This window comes from Mytilus edulis, chromosome 10, assembly GCF_963676685.1.
Source record: "Mytilus edulis chromosome 10, xbMytEdul2.2, whole genome shotgun sequence".
Classification (NCBI taxonomy): Eukaryota; Metazoa; Mollusca; class Bivalvia; order Mytilida; family Mytilidae; genus Mytilus; species Mytilus edulis.
The window spans coordinates 31,910,144-31,926,133 of record NC_092353.1 but is presented as its reverse complement, the minus strand read 5'-3'; the positions used below and the strand labels follow the sequence as shown (position 1 = coordinate 31,926,133).

General features: G+C 30.2%; 2 protein-coding genes across 7 annotated transcripts in view; one reads left to right on the top strand and one right to left on the bottom strand.

The window, feature by feature from the left end:
* The window catches only part of LOC139490903 (coatomer subunit beta-like), an 82,985-nt gene that overhangs the window by 11,481 nt on the left and 55,514 nt on the right, over positions 1 to 15,990 (bottom strand). The window contains exons 1-6 of one of the 5 annotated variants that reach the window (XM_071278036.1): positions 14,407 to 14,484; positions 11,263 to 11,365; positions 10,427 to 10,656; positions 9,866 to 10,035; positions 3,110 to 3,224; positions 2,189 to 2,281 (exon numbers count right to left, since the gene is read on the bottom strand). In XM_071278036.1, the coding sequence (XP_071134137.1) occupies positions 2,189 to 2,281; positions 3,110 to 3,224; positions 9,866 to 10,035; positions 10,427 to 10,656; positions 11,263 to 11,356 (702 nt within the window). In that variant the 5' untranslated portion in view covers positions 11,357 to 11,365; positions 14,407 to 14,484. Of the gene's footprint in view, positions 1 to 2,188; positions 2,282 to 3,109; positions 3,225 to 9,865; positions 10,036 to 10,426; positions 10,657 to 11,262; positions 11,415 to 12,512; positions 12,613 to 14,358; positions 14,485 to 15,990 lie in introns of those variants that run through there. The other 4 variants (XM_071278039.1, XM_071278037.1, XM_071278035.1 and 1 more) reach the window with 4 other exon arrangements.
* LOC139490904 (phytanoyl-CoA hydroxylase-interacting protein-like) lies at positions 4 to 8,059 on the top strand. 2 transcript variants are annotated; one of them, XM_071278041.1, is made up of 5 exons: positions 4 to 73; positions 4,125 to 4,410; positions 4,953 to 5,032; positions 5,583 to 5,916; positions 6,441 to 8,059. In XM_071278041.1, exons 1-5 carry the CDS (start codon positions 41 to 43, stop codon positions 7,112 to 7,114), a joined length of 1,407 nt encoding a protein of 468 aa, XP_071134142.1. In that variant the 5' UTR covers positions 4 to 40; the 3' UTR covers positions 7,115 to 8,059. The 2 variants fall into 2 exon arrangements, with proteins under 2 accessions (XP_071134142.1, XP_071134141.1); XM_071278040.1 differs by lacking the exon at positions 4 to 73 and adding an exon at positions 645 to 791.

Sequence of the window (15,990 nt, the reverse complement as noted above, 5' to 3'; positions counted from 1 at the left end):
TTATCAGTACTGACTTTTTTTCATCTGATCCGTGCATGTGATGGTCTTAAATCTGATATCAATAATGAATAAGGTAACAACCAATTTATATATATATTTTATATATATTTGGTTTTTTTTAAATTTTTAATCAAACCATCTTTTTATATTCTATCAGAGGGTTATAAAGACAGACAATATAATTGCAATATTTTGAAATTATAAAAAAAATCTTCTTGAACAATGTTAAACAAGGAAATAAAAAAATATTAAAAATATTACATATGATTCAATTATATACAAAATGTAAAAAAAAAAAAAAAAATCAACTGTATAGTCCTGAATTAGTTTTCAACCATAACCTTAACCTTCCTTTTGAATTTTTGTGACAGATAAAAAAAAATCCACTGCTACATGAATGACAATCCAGGTAACTCAAGGTTGTCTACATAAAATGTAGTGTAAGATGATAAAACAACATAAAAATTCATAAAAATACAAATTTATCCCCTAAGATTTTTCACTGCTTTCTATTTCTTTAATTTCTTAAGTCTTTGGCCTTTACTGTTTACAAAACATAGACTCACATTATTTTACCTATATAAATCACTTGACCATAACCAGACCTTGTGAGTAGATTTCAGTGAGTAAAATCCTTAATCAAGAGTTGTCATTTATGATTTTAACACAGAGCACAAACCATGGCTCTGTTCAAACATTTAAATCTGACTGTTCCAAAACATTTTGATTTCCAAAGGATTTGTGATTTTAATCAATTTAGTGACTTGGAAGTTACAATACAGAATTCTAGGGTAAGTGAATTATTTCATTGCAGAGTTCAAAGTGAGGAAACTAGTGCTAAATACAAATATAATTTCAGATCATTGGCATAACTTTTTTTCTCATTCTTTTACATTAACTATAAATTGCATAAGTTATCAGTCAAATTTCCAGTCTGGGGTATGAAAAATATGCAACGAATCTATAATCCCTGAACAAATCATCAAAAAAGGTTCTATTAATCTGTAGTTTGAATTAATAGTTCGCAGTCTGAAAAGAATTGTACATTAAATTTACACTCTATCTGTGAAAAAAAATGTCAAAAATTTACATTTAAAGTTGAAATTTTGTTCACCAAAATATTCAAGAATGTTTCTTCATTTAATAATGCTTCTAAAATTCAAAATTTTAATAAGAACATAGGATTTCAACTGAAAACATTGCCAACTGGAGAAACAAATTATAGATCACAAGTGCTAAAATGTGTTGCCTTCATAAATCTTAGTTTAAAATCTGCAAATAAAGCATTGAGATGAGTTCATTCGTGTATCATAAACAAACTGACTGTCAGAAAAAAAACAATAGAACTGTCTGCAGAGCAGCACAAATACCTCAAGGTCCACTTTTTGTAAGATCAAAACATATTATTACTAAATATAATTTCAGGTATATGAATGTTGATTTTATTTCAATCTATTCATCAAAACAAAACAAAAATGTGCAAAGAGGAACAACTCTGGGATTTGAATTGGACACCCTCCTTAAATGGGCATCTTCATATTAAGATCTTACTATGTACTTTATTTCATGAACATCTGATAAAGAATAGAGCATCATCAGTTACTTTAAAAAATTCATTCTGATAAGTATGCAGAATTTCAAAGTTAAGGCGGAATAATTCAACAAAAAATCAACAGATATTTTGTTATTTAAAATTGACAAAGTTAGTTTGGACAGTTAGATAGCTTAAAGATAGATAGATAGATAATCACTGATTCCTATATGCCTATAGTGGTCGTCACGTAAAATTGGTACCATGTTTTTGGTTGAAAAATGTTGAACTAATAACCTCATTGATTCAAGATGAAGTTTTTCAATTAGAGGAATCAAATATCATTCCAAAAATCAACTACTTTTTAACCTTTTATTGTGTTTGCACTGTTTAATCCTATTATCAATTTTCAGATGTCTTTAATATAAATCTAGAACACATTTTAAATTTATCACTTAAATGAGACAACTTTACCTAAATAAAGAAGACATTTTGACATTTTATTTCCTGAATACCCAACCAGGCATTTTAAAAGTGAGTGGACAATAAATAATGGCTACAGTGCATACTGGCCCTGTTAAAATGGTGAGCTATCAACTAGATCACACATCAATCATTCATCTTCTCCATATATAAAATCTGTTTGATTTGTCTTACCTTGTAAATCAGTTCAACTATAACTAACTGTAGAATGTCTCCAAAAGAATTCACTTGGTCAATACAGCTACTTAGGTAGTTCAAAGCTCGGTCCTAGAATAAAATAAAGATATCTTAGAATTTATTTGTTTTAGCACAAGGTAACTATGTAGTCTTCATTTAGTGTTGAATGGCTTTAATTTTAACATACAAATAAATGTTAACTTTTAAATGTGTGATTCATCAGTAGGCAACTACACTTGTAATAAAATAATAATATATTCTACACAGCTGAGCTTACATTGTGCAAAGTCAGAAGGGGGAAACTATTTGATTATAAACATGAAAATGACAGTTTTTGATTGCTTAATATGAGGATCATATTTTACTATTCACACATGGTTCAAGCAACAATTCTATGATTCTATTACATTTAAAATCAATAAATATTTAAATCCATTTACAAAAGAACATTCAGTATAATTTAATAAATATTCATACATATATAGCTGAGAGAGTGAAAGAGCAGCTTGCTAACCCTTGCAAAGAACATTGCAAATTTTTGCTTTGCTTTGATTGGCAACATTTTCTCTGGATAGAAATCTGACCAAGTACCCTCTTAGCTATATCTAATTATATATAAGCATCCAGCTTATTGCTAATTAATGCATTTAGGCTGAAATATTTGAACTTCAAGTGTAATACAAAAGAGGGACGAAAGATACCAAAGGGACAGTCAAACTCATAAATCTAAAACAAACTGACAACGCCATGGCTAAAAATGAAAAAGACAAACAAACAACAGCACACACGACACAACATAGAAAACTAAAGAATAAACAACACGAACCCCACCAAAAAACTGGGGGTGGTCTCAGGTGCTGCATTGCCAGAACGAATATCAGAAAAAAAAGTTCCAGTGTATTACAATTCTAATCTTACCTGGTCAGCATGAATAAGCATCATAAATGCATTTCTCTTACAGGACATGTCTTGTTCTCCTTCTAAAAACTTGGCAATTAATTCTGGTGCATCAGGAATCAAGAAGTCAAAGTTCCTAAAACAAATTGAAATAATCAATAAGTAAGAAAAGTCTTTAAATCAATGAAATTTAGGGATTCTTTTTAACATATTCATAAACTTTTTTCCAATGACTGCAAACAATTCTTTTAATAATCTACAGACCAGCTTGACCATCAAAACTAAATGAAGAACTACTAGTCTTATACTGAGTTCAAAAATCCCTCCAATTAAAGCTAACCTCTGTTTTAAGCATATGCATCTGTTAAACAGGAACAGAGTGGTCTAAAGAAGGTCACGCTTCTTCCAAGTATACACATTTAACTACCAGTAGTTCTCAAAAAGGAGTAGGTCTGGTAAGGGCCGATTTTTGCCTCAAATTCAAGGTTCATCTGACGAAAGATTTTGGACATGTCTTAAACACTGAAGTGTCTATTTCAATTGATTCAATTAGTTTCTGTGAAAGATTTTAACTGATTTAGTCATTAAAAACGCTCCGATTCAAGCTTAAATATGAAAAATCTATCAAATATACAAAAAAAGTCACTTTTCAGATGTTTTTTTCTCAAAATTAAAAATGGCCGCATCCATGTTCATCCTCAACCTTTATATATGTTATGTAATATCATCAAATACAACTTATATTTCAATATTATGAATGAAAACAAATGCGGCCACTTTCATTTAAGACAGAAACCGTCTAAAATTTAAATAAAATGCTAAAATTGTGAAAATTTCAGTAATTTAGCATGACTTAATGATTACCTGATATGTGCATTGTATTGTCAAAACAGCCCATATTTATGTAGCAGAAGCATTCTACTTTCTGGTAAATAGCCAAAAGATTACATTTTCACAATTTTGTAAAACTGCTATTTTTGGGGCCAAAAAGGGGTCTTACTGAACCTACTCCTTTAGTTAGAATATATATTTACAGGACCAAGTAGAAGAACTTGAAGCATGTGAAAACACAGATTTCTCTAAATGGGAACTACAATGTCCAGAAAATGTTGATTCTTTATTCATCATGGTCACTTCTAAAGACAATACCTGCATTAAAGTCCTTGACCTTGATCCAAATAACAAAAACCTATATCTAGACCTGAACACTGACCAAGACACGTTACCTTTGACCTTGATGCTGATTGGTCTGCAGACTGTTACCAAGGGAAGTCAGAAGTACTATGTAGTTAGAACTGAGGGATATACTGAGATAAAAGAAGGTATTTGCTTTGTATTGTTTATTCCATCTGATTGTGTACCATATAGGCAATAGTAACCTACCCAAATAAATATTATTCATTTAATAATCACACTTCCAACACATTATGAGTTCAACCACACATATCAAGTGCCCCAATCCATGTTATAAAGACAGACATTAACAATATCAATTGATTTTCTGGTTATATTTCATTGGAGGATAATAATCTATTCAAATATAATGGAAACCCTACAAGGAATGAAGTTTCAATCCAGGTGACAGAAAAAGGAATGACAGACAAGTGTAGGACATACTCTGCAAAATTCTTTTTTGGATCAAATATAATAAAACTATATATTGACACAATGTTTTCCTTTCTGCCTTTTTGTTTTCAATAAGTATATATTAGTTCAATGAAGATGTGGAGGAGATATATCATATAGTGTTCTTAGGTCTTCTTTTTGAATAATCTAAGAAAAATTCATCAGGAACAAATTAATAATGTGTGGAATTGGTTTTATTACAACAACATCATTATTTTTATTACATATTTTTTTTCAGAAATGTCAAGCATGGAACTGAATCTCACAGAGAGTAAAGGATCCCTTTGTGGTTCAAAGTTGTTTGACTTGGCAGATAATGTAAGTTTAGATACCATTATTTTTACATCATACATTTTATTATAAAATATCAAATAGTAAATTTTTCAAGACTAATAAAGTTCTAATTTGTTCATAAATGACATAAATAAGTAAAATTTAAAGTTTTGTTTTCTGCTCTACAGGAATATACATGTACTAAACTTTTTGCAATGGTAAATAAAAACAAAAAGGGCAAAAAAAAAGGAATATATCTTTTTAAAAGAAAATTCTTATTAAAGTATTTTTTTTTATAGATATTTTTCAAAGATCAATTTCATACTACATTTCTGACTTTCTCAAAAGTAAAATTATAAAAATCCTGAACTCTGAAGGAAAATTCAAACAAAAATTCCCTAATCAAATGGCAAAACCAAAAGCTCAATCACATCAAACGAATAGATAACTTTTCATGGTACACAAAAAATGTATATTGTTAGAACATCTATTCATAAAGGTGATTTAAATTGGAGGAAAAAATGGTTGATACATGGGATTTTTATTCTTTGTTTACAATTTTATTCAGTTCTTTTATATTTATTTCTGTGTTTAGAAAGGAGCAGAGATAGCTGTTAAACACAGATTAGGTTCCAAATACTGGATAAAGACTGAACCATCAAGTAGAAAACACACTTCTAAATTCATCATCCTGCAGGACAAGGAATCAGAAGAAGTTTATTTCTTCTTTACAGAAAATATCTGGAGGTTTAAGAGTATCCCATTTCTGCTGAAGCCATGTTCTCAGTACAGATGCATGACATACTATGGGTGTACCTCCAGCTCTCGGGATCATGTACTCAGTTTCAGATGTAAATCACTGTCTGGAGTGGCATTTACAAAGAATTACCAGCTGTTCAGAACATCAAAGATACACACTTTTACTGCATGTAAGAATATGATTTTATACACTTAGGATTATGTACTTGTATACCAACTTTTGTGAATTTTGTGGGTACACTTGATTTTAAGTTGAACCACAAAATTAAATATTCAATGAATATCATATGTTCTATAGGGTTGTATGCAGACTTCGACAAAACCATGAAATTTAAAATCCATTATTGTTAGTTTTCCTGAATCCATAGTATTTTTTTATTTGTAACATTCACATGACCACCAAACACATGCTATGTTAAAATGTAATCTATGAAATTTAGGTTTTAAGTTTCGCTATGACCAGACAAGATGTGCATTCATTTTGACTTTCTAATTTCTAAGCACAACAAACATGAAATCTTAATAAGGTTAACCTTTTCAAAACAAATGTTTCCATATTTTCTAAACAATTACACTAATTATTCTTGTTTATTCTTGTTTTAAAAAAGATAACAACTCAATTTGACATTATGGCTCATCTTTAAAGGAATTGATGGCAATTTTACTAGATCCTTCATTTTACCTTTAATTTCAGACATGACAAAAACAGAACTGCAAAAGCTATACAATATGGGAAGACAATTTGTTGGGAGAGTCAACATAATGGCCCCAATAAGATTCTTCTACAGAAACAAACCAAGAGAATACTTTGAGGATATATTCTGGAAAAGTAATGGTATTATGAGGAAATATATGAAGGACAACAATGGAGACAGGTATTCTGTCATCAACAAAAACTTGGAAGGATTGTTCTTCAGCGCACTCTTAGAATCCAAAACCCTGAAACCACCTCCCACATCAATATTTGGCACCCGTAGAATGTTTGTTTGTGCACCAAAGATGTTAAATCTTAGATCTAATGTCTACTTTGCTGATTTCTACTGTAACTTTTACATTCACTATGTCACCCTAGTGATCACAGAAGCCAACTCAAGTGCTGATAAATACTGTCGGGGACGACTGCTTATGGTCAATCAATATGACAACCCATTCATCAAGCTTGTTCTGGAGCATGGTGAGTGGAGTGTGTTTGTCACAACAAATGTTCATGTGGAACTTTTTTATACTGAAAACATAGATCTTAATGCTATCAAGTACCAGCAAGGAGGGTTTTTGTTTGAAGATGTACCAGTCAGGGGTAAGGGCACCAGTTGTCCTGAGGGCATAGCTAAGAAAGCAGGATGTAAAATATGTAATTTGGAGGCATAATGCGTTAAAACAGAACTTGTAATGTCTGTGCTAGTTTTATCAGTTTAGTGCTCAGTTTGTTTTAGATTATTCATTTTGCTGCAACAACTGTTTTATAATGACAAACATTGATAGTTTTTAATTCAAAATTGTTGATTGAAACTTTTAATACAGTTTGTTTATTTCATGTTTTAGGCATTTTTGATATTAATTGATTTTATAAAGATTTTTAACAAAAAACTAGTTTTAATTGGTATTGTTATGAGAAACAATTTTAGTGCTTTTTCATTTATCTTTTTATGAAATTCTATGAGTTAAATAGTGTTTAACAGATTGTATATATCATACTGAACTAATATCAAACTTTTACAAGTATTTGATATTTTACAATGTGCTTTAAAGATGGCAATGCTTGTGTTTTAGTCTACTACAAATACAGGCCTTATTTGTTTTAAATGATAAATAATATGAATTATATAGGGACTCTCCATCATAAAATGAATGTTAAATAAACAATATAATTTTTACAACATGAATTTTGTATATTTTATCATCTATAGATGATAAATCATGATGAAGTTAAAAACAAACCTATTTTTAAATTAATATGACTATAATTTCTGTGTCATTTGGTCTGTTGTGGAGAGATGTCTCATCAGCAATCATACCACATCTTCTGTTTTATATTGAAAGTGCAATAATTTAATTTTATGTTCTATAATGTTCAATATTTGTTTTAAATACAATCATAACTTTTTAAAAAGGATACTTTTGACGTTTCAAATTTCTAGTTATTTTTTTTTGTATTTATGCTTTTCATCTTACATTTTTTGTTTATGAAATGTGTCTGATTGAATACAACATAAGTTATATCAGTCTATGTAGTGCTAGTCTTTATGCATTATTTTTTTCCTTAAATATCATGTATGTCAGTAGTAAAATTCTTAATAAATGTAAAAAAAATTAGGCTTTAGTTTTTACAGTATGTAGTATGTGTAGTGCAGCTGTTCACCAAGGTAAACTTCTGTGTGATTTAAGAGGTTTAAACAGAATTAGAGAATCACAGATCAGACTTACATATCTTACTTTAAATATTAAAGTAACTCTACATCCAAAATGTTTTTCTTGATTAACGTTCACCAGAATTGCTCAAACCCAAGATGTCAGAAACCAAAATCTGATATATATTGGAATGCATAAGTTGCTATATATGTGACCCAAACAAACCTAATAAAAAAAGCTAAATCCATCTGAGGAAGTTAGAACGTAAGATTGGCTATTTATTAAAAGTTCAAACCCGCTGTATTTGTTTGAACCTGTCCTAAGTCAGGAACCAGCTGATGTTCAGTGGTTGTCGTTTGTTGATGTGGTTCATAAGGGTTTCTTGTTTTTTTATATAGATTAGACTGTTGGTTTTTGCCGTTTGAATGGTTTTACACGTCATATCTTGGGCCCTTTATAGCTTGCTGTTCAGTGTGAGCCAAAGCTCTGTGTTGAAGACCTTACTTCGACCTATAATGGTTAACTTTTACAAGTTATGACTTGGATGTAGAGTTGTTTCATTGCAATTGGCACTCATATCACCTGACCACATCCTCTTAAATCTATCTACTACTCTAATATTCTGGTTTCATTAGTTAAATGTGGATGGAGTCACATCTTATGCATATGCTAAACAATATGAATCAAGCTCAATTCTACCTTAATCTACAAGATCCCATTAAATTAACTTCAAGCGATAAATGATTGATTGATTGATCTTTCAGCACTATGTGGTGGTCATTTGTTTTTAAGGAGGAAGCTGAGTATTGTCAGGAGATGGATGAACTACTTGGACCATCTGGTTACAGAGGCCCAACAATCATCAATAAAACTCATCCTTCTGAACTTTATGTTGACATTTAATTAGTTATAAAATGTGTAGCAGATAAGACTAAGAGTATGATGTGGACTACAAAATTTAGGGATTCCAATCTGCTTTGATTATATAATTAAGACAAACAAACAAAATATTGATAGATGGTTTTCTATATTTCTCATGAACATGATCAAAGTGAAGACAACTCTGAATATAAAATGACTACCATAAACACTTGATTAGAGAAATTCATGAATATATTAATAGAAAATGCAACTATATCAAAAATACCATGTACAAGTCTATATTTTATCAAATAGAAAATAAATGGGGAATGTGTCCATGGGACAGATGATGCCCCACTTGCATATCATACAACCACATGATAATGTTATAAAGGGACATAACTTAAGACAGTAAAAGTGACACTACCCAAATTTGTACTTGATGATGATCTCAGTTTTGTGGTAATAAGTATTGTGTATAACTTATAAGTTTCATAAAATTTGGTTGTGGCAAACTTAAGTTAGAGAACGGAAACAAATAATTCATATTTGTAAAAGGGCATAACTCTAGAATGGTTAAAGTGACACCACCAAACTTCAAACTTGATCTGTGTTTTGTGGTAATAAGCATTGTGTATAAGTGTTTTATATCATTTGGTTGAGACAAACCAAAGTTAAAGAATGGAAACGAACTTTGGGACATGCAGACAGGCGGACATACATACAGAGACAAGGGTAAAACATTATGCCTGTAGCTGAGGGGAAATAATAATCTATTGGTAAGACAAAACCATTAAACTTTAAAAAATTCCTTTCAACTTGTAATTGGAAATAAAATCAGTCTGACCAGAGTTATTTTAATTAACTTTCCACACAATTTTTAACGCTTTAAATTTTGAATGTACAAACCTATAGATAGTATAAATAGCTAAAACAGCATTTCTCCTGACATAAGAGTGCCTGTGTTCTAAACACTGTCTGATTGCTGGCATCAGTGGTTCCAATAATTCGGCTTCCTTCAGTTTACATAAAAATCTCAATGTTGATCCTCTTATAAATTCATTTGGATGTTGAAGATCCTGAAAAAGAAGCAATTGGAATTATATTTGATATATCGTTACATAGGTATAAACCTATACTTTTAGTTTCATTTTGAAGAATGAATAATTCCAAAAACATGCGTGTTTAATTGTACCATCCTTACTCAAAAAAATAGATACATTATTCAGTGAAATTCTCAATAAGATACAAACAATAATATATGTACAGTGATTTATAATTTACATGTAGATCTTACTTGCATCTTTGTAGAAAGAAATAGTGTTGTTGCTAAATATCTAATTTATTTTCAATTTAACATTTCCCATCAATGCAGATGCAAATGATCTCTCCAAGGCTTTATTGCTCCTTGGTACCATGACACTATATTAGGAAGAACACTTTAAGTTAAAGCCCTAGAAAAAAACATACCTTTCTGTATGCATCACAAACAAGAATAAACTCGTGTAACATTTTGCCATCAGGGTTATATTTTGGAACAATTTCCCAGAAAATTAACAGCATTTTCTTGATGGTATGGTCTCTCACAGGCATGACAAATCTAATAATAGTCATCAATAATGATGGCATCTTCTCTCCATTCAGTATCATCTGTATCGTCTTCTTCAGAGCTTCAATCTTTGTTTTTGTATCTCCCTTTTCTAATAAAAAAAAAAATATCATTCAATATATATTGTACAATGTACTACAACTTTTGAAAAGTGAAATTTTACAATTTAATTTCAATCAGTTTCTTTTCATGCCTTTAAATACAACTGTATATACTGTGATCAATAAATTAAAACTAAAACATGAAACATGAATGATTTGGAGAGCATATAATAACCAGCAAATGATAAGCTACATGTAGCCATCAAAAATTAATTAAACCATGATATCAAAAGTTTGCTGAATGTGAATCACTCCAATACATGTACATCTTTTGTTTAAAAGTTTTTACGTCCTCATGTAGTTTGTTGTGTGTCATTTAAGATAGACTGCAAGATACATGTACATGTATTCAGCCTTAATGAACAATGCTGGCAAACCATTTCTTGTTGTTTATATTGTTTGTATACATGTACATATGAAGCATGTACATGTATGTAGAATTAACAATTGTGTAGATTCAGAAAAAAAGTTCCATGCTTGTATATTTGGTTGCAAAAAACATTACATAAAAAAAATTGACTTTCTAGATTGAGAACAGGTAAAACATCCACATTGCATTTCACTGGTGTTTTATATCAATATATATATTGCCATACCTAGATCTGATTTGAGTCCCATCTCTGTTGGAGGCTCTGCATCTGATGGTATATTTATCAGAGTATAACATGGCTGCTCAGCCAAGGTAGACATCTTTTTATTCTGAAAATAAAGTCAAATGGGCATTTTACATTTGTAGGTGTACATGTATCTATAAAATTTAAAATCTTTAGATAACAGCTCTAGAATAAGTTCATACAAGAGATTTTTTCCCCATTTACATGTGTGTATTATATGATCAGTGTTTTAACAAGTATCTCAGGATTTTTTTTATGGTATTGGAAGTTAATTTGGAACCAGTAAAGATGAAGACAGAAGACCAAATCTTTTATATAATAATTGAACAATATTTCTATAGATTAACAAAATCCTATGTTTTAAATCTGTTTTTTTGTTGTTGTTGCCATTTTGGAATGGTAAAAAAAAAAAGTGCAATTAGTTGCTTGTAAGCAGTCACCACATCACAAAGCTTGAAGGTTCAACAAAAAATACTAAACAAGTACTGCAACCAATGATCTAGAAATACTATTTTAGGGAAGATAATGACTGAACGCTTGTGTACTTTTACAAAATATAACTGGCTTTAAAATATGTCCATAACTACTTGTACAATAAAGTAATCAATAGCAATATACATGATATATGGGAAAGTTAAAAAAAAAATACATTGCACAATAACTTAAAGAGGCATAATTTACCTGGTACTCTAGGCCAATATATACATGTATTATTATATGTTTATGTTTAACTGAAAAATCTAATTTCCTACAACCATTAAAGTACCTGTTGACACACATGGTGATTCAATTATCATTCTTGTGACTTTCTCATGTATATATCTTGTATATATATAATTCATGATATGATAGTGACTTAGTCAGTATTTGGTGAAATATGATTTTGAGCAACACTTCTGTTTTAATGAGCTGAAGTCATTGTAAAGGTAGATCATTAAAAAATCAGGACAAAAAATAATTATGAATCATCTAATTTACAAGTACATTACCCCTTCCCCCCCTTTTTCTCTAATAAAAAAAATCTAGCAAGGAGTGCTTAATGAATCACCTTGTGTGTAAGGTATAATTTTGCATGAACAGATGCCTTGTACTATCCTCATTTGTAAAACTTTACATTGTCATACATTTTACACTTCTTCAAAACTTTAACTTTCTGATAAGATATTGTTTCTATTTGATATTGAAAAGTAACAAACTGTTCATGCAAAACAAACACAATAACTTGTTCTTACCGTCATCCTGATATGTTTGTATCTTATAATAAGTTTTTTCAAATATAAAATTGTGTAAATACAATATAAACAGTGATAAAGTGATTAATATGCATTTAACATGACTCATGAGTACATTGACACAATCTATTAGTTTTACAATGTGTAAGACTAAGAGTGCAAAACATTTATATTTAATATAAATGCAACTGGATGTCCTGCATGGTTTTTCTTCTGCCCCATAACAAAATTTCAACTTTTTAATTGTAGCAGCATAATAGTCCATTTGCCAATTACCAATTTGATTCTATTATTACACACTTTTTAAACAAACTACTTCCATGACTTCCCTTTGTCAATCGTAGACTGGTTCCATACCAGACAAAATTGGCTTTTGCCAATGCAAAGCATGATGAATTGGAAGGGATGTATCGGCGGTTAAACTAAATTTTCATGAAAAATAATTGCTGATGTCAAAAGTATTTAGCTAAACAACAAATTAATGTAATTAAAAGATTTAAAAACCTTACAGATTACTCACATTACGCACAGGTAAATTTGCTCTTACTGTGAGCTCTCCATTGTAAATAAAAATTAATGTCCCTCATAAAGGGAGACCAAAAAAATAAAGGTCTCTTATAACAGGGTCAATTACGGGAATTGGCGAACAGCCTATTGTCAATTGAAATAAATATCATTAATTCAATACATGCAACAGATTATTTTATTGATTTATTGTTACATGTATTGACTTGTATTACCTCCCTTAGTAGACCTTACTCAATGTGTCATGTACATCATTTGTACATGTATGATTATTGATAGGTTCTTTCCTCATTGTTCCTTGTATGATATCTACGCCTCTCATTTATTATTAAATATGACTTCCTAGCGATCACATGTGTAAGTTTTCTCTGGCTTCTAGCATGGGATCAATTCAATGTAAAGGAAAATCTATTGATAAATAGTCAATAACACAACTGATACCTGCTCCCAGCTTTAACTACTAAAACAAGAACTAAACTAAGTATTGAGGGCCTGATGACGGTAGAAAAATCAATTAAAAAGAAAAATTAATCAAAGGTTTTCATTCTTCCATGTCAGCTAAGTAATGAACTCAAAATCATTAACTTTTTATTTTTCAGACTTATTTTTTCCCATTTGCACAGACATCTCTTTCTTTCTTCTGGTCTTGTATGTCATGAGACTTGTTCTGTAAAATTGTTGTTTTTGATCATTCTTTGTCTTAGATACGAAAAAACGTAACATCATCAGGATAGCGTTTCTTTGTTTTCATTAAAAATGATGTCACAATTTTTAAAATCCCTAACAACAGGACCAACATCGGAAACGTTTCAGTATTTTAGTTTCTTTTTTTAACAGATTTTAAATTATAAGTATTTGACTATTAAAAAATAATGTACACAGAATTCTTCCCCTTTCACTGGTAAATTTATTATGTTGGACTATAATACTATTAGTGTTTCTGATTGAAAGGACATAACGAACAAATTATAAGCAGGATATTGTACCAAATTCAAAACTGTAATTGTAGGTTTATGTTAGAATTAATCAGCAATTAATGGATATCAACATAAACCAATAAAGCTGAAGTTTTTGAATCCTATCAAGATAACTTGTCTTCTTGTCTCCGTATGAGCCTCCTTTAAATAGGAGCACCACCATAGTTATGGCGTATAAAGGAGGACATTTGGAGCCTGTATCGGTACAGATTAATGTGAGCATTGTGACAACTTCCACTAAACAGATAACAAATGTTGGAAAGAAAACATATTGAGAATGTGATCAAAATGTTCCTTCACTTTTGTGTCCAGTATACGTGGAAGTTCTAAATTACAAATTCAACGTAAAGATATATTATTTGATACTTGTTAATAGTAGGTGTTTAACAAACCTTTGAATCTTCCAGCAAATGAAATTCTGGTCGCCGACAGGAAGTGCTTAACGTGGCCGGAAGTTACGTTCGGCCTCCGTTAGATACTTGGGATCTCATGTCATACGTCAGAGATAAAATTCAGTAGATTACCGAAAAGAATGTAACTGACAAAAACGGGCGATATTTACTAAACTCTTCAATAAGGAGGTATATAATTGTTAATAGACAGACGAAGTTCAGACAGCATGTCAAAATTAGGAGACAGAGACATATTTATATCATAGATACAAGCTAATACAGGTAATTAACACTTACCCCAAACCTACACAAAAAAGATGATAATAATACACCTTACTTTTGATATTCATAACAGAAAAAACAAACCTTTACAAATTAAATTTAGATCTATCATGATCATCTGAGACTACTGTACCGTACTAGTTTACACTAAAACGGGAAAATTATTATCATATGAAAAGGGCAGAGTGTTTAGTCATGTGTAATTGAAAAACTTGAGTGAAGAATGTAAAAGAAAGTATATTTTTGAAAATCATTATAAGATAAGATAAGATAACTTTTTTAGTACAAGTTTACAATGACTTAGGCATTGACAATAAATGGTTATGACAACAAATTAAAGACAAACTACAATGCTTTCAAGTCGATCAGTCCCCACATCGATATGGCCCAACGTCAGGCCCAATAAAAAATATATTTATAAGGAATAAAAATAAAGATATTAATTGTAACTCGTAAAGTTAATGAATTTATTATAATGTAAAAGGTGTATGTTAAAAAAAAATGTTTCACTACAAGTTTTTTAGATTATTGGGTATAATTATATTAAAAAAAAATATAACAAAATTTAGGACAATCAACAGACATCAACATTAATCAGCAGTTTTAAATTATCAATTTCTTTCAATTGATGTGATCTTAATTTAACAAGTCTTTCATCCTGTGTAATAACAAATAGTTACATACACAACGGTACAAGCCGATCCCCAAGCTGATACATACAAATTTTTTTTTGTGTGAAGTTCTTAGACAAGTGTTATAGAAGCCTCTGATGTTACCTGAAAAAAAAATACAATCACAACCATTTTCGTATCGACTTAAAATATTTCATCTTTCTGGTACTCCAAATATATTCAAACTTACCTGTTGTCATCCATTATTGATACTTTTTACAAATTCGATTTATACTAATTAAAAGTCTTTATAGTTTATTCCTTATAAATTATTATTGGGCCGGATCGACTTGAGCCGGGTCGACGTGGGCCGGATTGACTTGGGGGTGGATTGACTTGGGGCCGAATTTACCTGAGGCTGAATGGGTTTGGGGACGGAACGACTGGATACCACTACAATAACATATATACAACGAAGAAGTGACAGTGGATAATTATGGGAAAATTATATAAAAGAGAAGCATATAAATCATTACAGAAATCAAGTACCTTTTAATAATGAGTTTGTCACCAACTAGCATTCATTTTAACAAGTTATATGATAAAGAAGGTAATATGTTGTTCAATAGACTTTTTTTTTAATGAGGTTAATTTATTATCTCTCACGTTGTTAGTTATAGAATGAACATTT